The sequence below is a fragment of the Monodon monoceros genome, unplaced genomic scaffold (assembly GCF_005190385.1).
Source record: "Monodon monoceros isolate NGI ecotype Baffin Bay Population unplaced genomic scaffold, NGI_Narwhal_1 Super_Scaffold_21, whole genome shotgun sequence".
Taxonomy (NCBI): domain Eukaryota; kingdom Metazoa; phylum Chordata; class Mammalia; order Artiodactyla; family Monodontidae; genus Monodon; species Monodon monoceros.
The window spans coordinates 37,493,246-37,499,324 of NW_021703778.1; the positions used below are offsets into that span (position 1 = coordinate 37,493,246).

At 57.7% G+C, this 6,079-nt stretch overlaps 1 protein-coding gene across 1 annotated transcript; it reads left to right on the plus strand.

The window, feature by feature from the left end:
* Positions 1-4,014: 4,014 nt before the first annotated feature.
* Positions 4,015-5,414, plus strand: MESP1 (mesoderm posterior bHLH transcription factor 1). The gene is made up of 2 exons (XM_029239451.1): positions 4,015-4,737; positions 5,062-5,414. Exons 1-2 carry the CDS (start codon positions 4,015-4,017, stop codon positions 5,134-5,136), a joined length of 798 nt encoding a protein of 265 aa, XP_029095284.1. The 3' UTR covers positions 5,137-5,414.
* The last annotated feature ends 665 nt before the right edge of the window (positions 5,415-6,079 follow it).

Here is a 6,079-nt window from a genome sequence, read left to right on the forward strand (position 1 = left end):
TCCTCCAGGGATTCTGGTTCAAGCATCTCCAGCGTGGGTCTGGAAACGTTTTTCTTTTTACATCTCAACAGGTCCCAGTGACTTGTAGTGAGGTTTCATGGAGGCTTGGGGACTATGGGGCGTCGTCCCCACCTCGGCACCCTCACTCTCCAGGTGGCCCTCCAGGAGGAAAGGAGCCAATCAAGTCCTCCAGAGGAGACAGGGGAGCTGGTGGTAGGACAGAACACTGGCTTTGGTCCCAGACAGAGCCACATGGATCCCAGCTCTGCCCCTACTAGCCATGTGACATAGGACCGCTGCTCTGCTCCTCCGTGTCTTTAACTACAAAGCAAGGCAATGACACCCACATCACATCAGCACAGTAGGTATTACTCATGGCACAGAAGCAGAGGCTGGGGCCCAGAGATGGAGAGTGAGTTACCCAAGTGACACAAGAGGTACATGGCAGGGCAGGGGTTCTATTCTAAGCCACACTGGCCACACCCCAGAGGGGTGTCCTAGGCTGTCTAAAGGTGGGGACTTCATGAATAACAATCCCTCCCCTGAAAGGGCTTGCCTCTCAGGCTGGTGCCGAGGTGTGGCGGGAAGATCCCTGGCAATAGGAAACACCCAAATTAGGAGCTTCCCAGGAGGTGCGCCTGCTGATGCCAAACAGGCTGGCGGTAGCAGAGAGCTGCTTCCTTCTCCTGGGGCCTCTGGCTCCCGAGGGGATGGGGATTAGGGGCTGCAAGGGCAGTACTGACATTGCACCTTTGATTAGCACTCCTATGTCAGAGGGCCTGGCTGGGAAAATGAGGGCGCTGAGGCTGGGAGGTGGGAGGGGGAGAGCGCCCAGGACCCAGGCTTGGCCTGAGGAAGCCGGCTAGTTCCTAGCGGGAAGGCTGAGACGGGGGCCCCAGCCTGAGAGGGTGCTGCCCTGTCCTGCCTGCCCCCGCCCTGGCCAAGGACCCTGACTGAACTCTCACCTCCGCTTGGTGGGGCTGCCCCAAGGCCTCATTTCCCAGCCTTACACGTTGGCAGGCGACGGCAGGCTCGGGCCAGGGGAGCAAGAGCCACTGGCTCCGGCACTTGTCAAAACACAGGCCCCAGAGGTGTGAAGTCCTCACCCCAGCAGGAGGGCGGTGTGGGCCGTGCTGCCCGGAGAACTCATTAACTGGGGCAGCTCCCTAATGAAGCCACCGGAGAGGCTGGCGATAAGGAGATCAAAGGTGAGAGAGGCATGGGGGCGAGGGAAGAGGGAGGCTGGCTGACAGGAGGGGGTAGAGCCTAGGATCTAGGTTGGGGGTCCCCCCTTTGCCCCCACTTGGCTTCATCAGGCCCACTGACCACAGCCCTTACACACTCTGGGCCCCAAGACTCAGAGGCAACAGGAAAGGGAGGGACTCCCACGTGGCACATCCAATTTGTCAGCCTTAGGGCTGGAGACTAAAGGACTGGGGTTGGGGGTGGAACCCTCCCATCTGCCCTGTCTCTCATGCCATTTTTATGAGTTCTTTGCCTCCACAGACACACCTGGGTCTTTTTAACCCTCTCTCATGGCGTTTCTCTCCTGTTCCAGATCTCTCAGTGGCTCCCATGTAAGTGAGCGGTGAATGTTAACTGTTCGGTCCCAGATCTGAGCATCCTCAGGGGCCAGAGCTGTGTTTTCAGGATAAACAGTCTGCCTTCCACACATATGGCCTCTTGTTTAAAGAATGTCTAGTTGATTTTGTACTTAATAAAGTAAAACTTCACTTCAGAGCATTGCTGCCCACAAACCAGGAATGGTGGTTTCCTCTGGACCGGGAATTGGAGGCCTCAGACGGAGAATAGGAAAGAGATTTGTTATACCCTCTGTACTTGTTCAACTCTTAACCACGTGCGTGTATTATATTTTCAAATGTATAACAATATAACAAAAGCGCGGCTGATTAGGAGTTTTTGGTCATTCTGAGTTTTCTCAATTATTAGCTACAAAGTGGAAATCAGAATCATGTGGGAATTGGAGGAATTTTTTGACATTCAGAGGTTGGCAACAGAATGCCCAGAGCCCTCTGAGATCCCACCCCTCCTGCCTGTCCAGCTTTTAGGCTGCAGCTCCCGCTGCTTGCGTGCACAACCAATTCTCACAATTTGTTAGCTCTGGTCCAGTGGATCAAAGGGACCATCACTGGGCTCTAATGCCAGGTTCTTGGCTTGGATATGGAACCCCAGGAAGGCATCCATTGGCCAGGGTCCAGAAGGGGCAGACCCTGCTGACAGCTGCAGGCCTAGGCCAGGCTCTCACAGGGTCCCATGGCATGTGCCCATGGAGTGGGCTCCTCCCCTTTTCCCCAATGGTGGGTTGGCATTGCCTGTCCTGGATGTGACCATGGGCATAAGCATCTGGGGCTGCTGGGACAGACTGCAGGGTAGAGGGTATAGAGGGTGTTAGAAAAGGCCAAGGGCAGTAGAAGAAAAAAGAGACAAGGGGAGGGGGGAGGTGGTGAGCAGAGATGCCCAGGAAGAAGGTACCAAGCCACTTGGCTTTCTTTGCTACAAACCAGCTCGGCCATCAATCTCACAGAACTGGAAGCCATGAGGGATGCAAAACAGTAGACCGCCGGCACTGAAAGAGACCCTAGATACCACTTCTTCTTCTTTTTTTTTTTTTACCACTTCTTTTGAAGACATGATACCAGACACCAGGTACTTCACAGTCTAGCTGGAGAGCAGACATCCATGCATGAAATGGCTATTTTGACAATGTGCAAACTCAAACCTGAGGGGTCAGGCAGGCAATATAGTAGATTATCTGAGATTTCCCATGTGGACAATCATGTCCATAAATAGAGTTTTATTTCTTCCTTTCCAATCTGTAAGCCTTTTCTCTTTCCTTACTGCACAAGCTAGATGCACCGCCCCGCCCCCCGGCAACGTTGAAGAGGCATGGGGTAGGAGCAGACATCCTCACCTTGTTTTCAGTATTAGTGGGAAATCTTTCAGTCTTTCACTATTTAGTATGCTGTTCGCTGTAGCTTCTTTGTAGATGCTTTTCATCAGACTGAGAAAGTTCTCCTTTAGTCTGAGTTTGCTGAGAATTTTTATCATGAAGGGGTGCTGATTTTTTTTTTCTTGGCTTCTCTGTGGTTTGTGGGATCTTAGTTCCCTGACCAGGGATTGAACACAGCAGTGAGAGAGCCCAATCCTAACCACTGGACCACCAGGGAATTCCCCTGAATTTTGTTAAATGCTTTTTTTCTGTGTCATTTGCACTCACATTTCATTGGCAAGGCCCGTTATACCTGCCCCAAAGTGGCAGAATACCAGCTAGAGGCAAGTGGTGGCAGCTGTGGCAACAGGCCGAGCCCTTAATCCTGCCAGGCTGAAGGTGGCCTGGAGGGCAGCAGGCTTCCTCTCCCTCCACTCAGACGGTCCAGCAACCTGCCCAGATTCAGCCAGCTTGTTGGATTTACCTAGGGTAGCCTTGTCCCTCCCACTCACCACCACCACCAGGGAAGGGTGCATCCAGGACCAACCTGCCTCAGAGGAGGAACGGATTACTCTGGCCTCTGGCAGGAATAAGGGCCCCACTCCTGGTCACTATACGAGTCCACAGACCTGGCTGCACTATGCCCTGAGGCTCCCATCATTCAAACTGGAAACGAAGATTCAAGAAAACTTAAGAATTTGCATAAGGTCCCCAACAGGTGAAGGCAGACCCAAACCTAAGTACTGAACCTCCAGTTCCCGGACCTCGCTTCCTTTAACCTACTGAGCTGGCCCAACACCCTGGACAGCGCCGGCACTGGCGCAGGCAGGAGGCCCGAGTGTCTGGGTCAGGTGCCCATGCGAGCACCCAGGAGGGGCCAACCTGGCGCAGCCAACGGGCAGGCACCTTCGCCCCCCCCGTTGGTTCAAAGGGTCAAGCCCCGCCCCCACCAGGCCCCGAGCCCGCTTTGAAGTGCTGATGCGGCCTGGAAGGGGCCACTTCACACCTCGGGCTCAGGATAAAGCGGTCGCTGGCTGCCGGCCCCCAGACGCGCCGGCGCTGCCATGGCCCAGTCCCTGTGCCCGCCGCTCTCTGAGTCCTGGATCTTCTCCGCGGGCTGGGGCCCAGCTCGGCCGCCGCCGGCCTCCAACAGGGACTGTGGCTGCTCGCCCGCCTCGTCCCCGGATTCCTGGGGCAGCGCCCCGGCCAGCAGCCCCGTGTCTAGCCCCGGGAGGCCCGTCACCAGCGCCGCCCTCCGCGCCCCGACTGCGGGGAGGCGCGGCGCCCGCAGCAGCCGCCTAGGCAGCGGGCAGCGGCAGAGCGCCAGCGAGCGCGAGAAGCTGCGCATGCGCACGCTCGCCCGCGCCCTGCACGAGCTGCGCCGCTTTCTGCCGCCGTCCGTGGCGCCTGCCGGCCAGAGCCTGACCAAGATCGAGACGCTGCGCCTGGCCATCCGCTACATCGGCCACCTGTCGGCCGTGCTGGGCCTCAGCGAGGAGAGCCTGCAGCGCCGGCGCCGGCGGCACAGCGACGCAGTGCTCCCTCGAGGCTGCCCGCTGTGCCCCGACGGCGGCCCCGCGCAGACGCAGACGCAGACGCAGATGCAGACTCAGGCACAGGCGTGCGGCCCAGACCTGGCCTCAGTCGCCAGCGCCGTGGTGTCCTGGGGGTCCCCGCCCGCCTACCCCGGAGCCCTAGCGGCGCCCGAGCCGCGCGATCCGCCGGTGCTTTACAACGAGACGGCGTGCCCGGAAGGGCCGGCGATGGAGCCAGGCCCCTCATCTCCGGTTAGTACTTCCTTCCCGCGCGGAGCTCCCTCCGGGCGCGGCGCAGTAGTGGATGGCGCTACCTACTGTTTCGCGCCCCCCGGCGCGCACTGCGGGGACCAGCCCCCGTGCGGCTTCCCCACTGACGGCCCGGCCTCGCCTGCTCGCCCTCCGGAGCAACAGAGTTGGTGTGCCCGGGGCGCTCGAGCGGCGAGGGGAGGGAGAGTACACGCAGGGGGCGGGTCCCGCTCCCCGCCAGAGGCGCCCTGAAAGTGGAGCTCGCGAGGCGGACACCCACGCTCGGTGTCCAACGCTGAGGGCCTCGCTGTTCCCTCTCTCCTCAAGCTCTTTCCCGGCGACGTACTGGCCCTGGTGGAGACCTGGATGCCCCTCTCGCCCCTGGAGTGGCCGCCGGCCTGAGTAGTTGAAGTGACGGCGGACATCTGGCGCCCCGTTCTGCGAGCACCGACGCCTTTTTGGCCTCTGCGCCTTCGAAGAGGTGCCGCTCTAGACTCCCTTTCCTGGAAGAGGGCACTGGCGATACTGGCATGGGCATTGCTGAAAGGGAGAGCCTGTCCCCACCCAGGACGGACTTCCCCAACCCCTCCCGTGATGGAGGGACCCAGAGGGTAGACACTTTGAGGCAGGCAGGAGGCTCTGCCTAGTACGTGTTTATTTATTTGTGAATAAATTTTGTGCTGGTGTCACTTGGCAAGTTCTTCTTTCTCTACAGGGGCACAAAGCTCCCTTCTTCTCCTCCAAAGGACGTAGGAGAGTTGGGAGGGTTTCTTGCAGTCTTCAGCCCCCAAAGCCCACAGGCTCAGACCCCTTCCTCCTTTTCCCCAGCCCTGGCTTAGCACCTCCTGTTCCAGATGGGTTAGCCTGAGGAGGGAGGAGATTCTGTGGAGAAAGTGGCAGCAAGCGGAGTCTGTCCATCTTTTCTTTGAATCTGGTGGGGAGCTGAATAAAACCAAGTATCTCTGTAGAAAATGCATTTCCATTAGTGCGTACTTACTGTGCACCAGGTCCTTTACACATTTCATACCTAAGTAATCATTTTGCAGAAGGATAAGCCAAGGGTCAGCACTCAAGCCTAGGTATGACTTCAGAATCCGGGCTCTCAGCTCTGGTAGGGTTTTGCCCGCTCCATTCATTCTGGGGTCTGAGGGGACACCAGCTCCAAGGGCTCATTGCATGTGTCCCAAGTCCTTATTCCTCTTGTGCTGGAGTGTTAGGCCTGGACCCTGGGATTTTCCCATCTCCCTTCACTCTGGTTTCTCTCCTATGTGGTTTAGAGACATGAAATAATATCAGTGGTCAGCCCCAAGTTTAAGTAACTGTGACCTCCCAGAGGCCTGGCTAG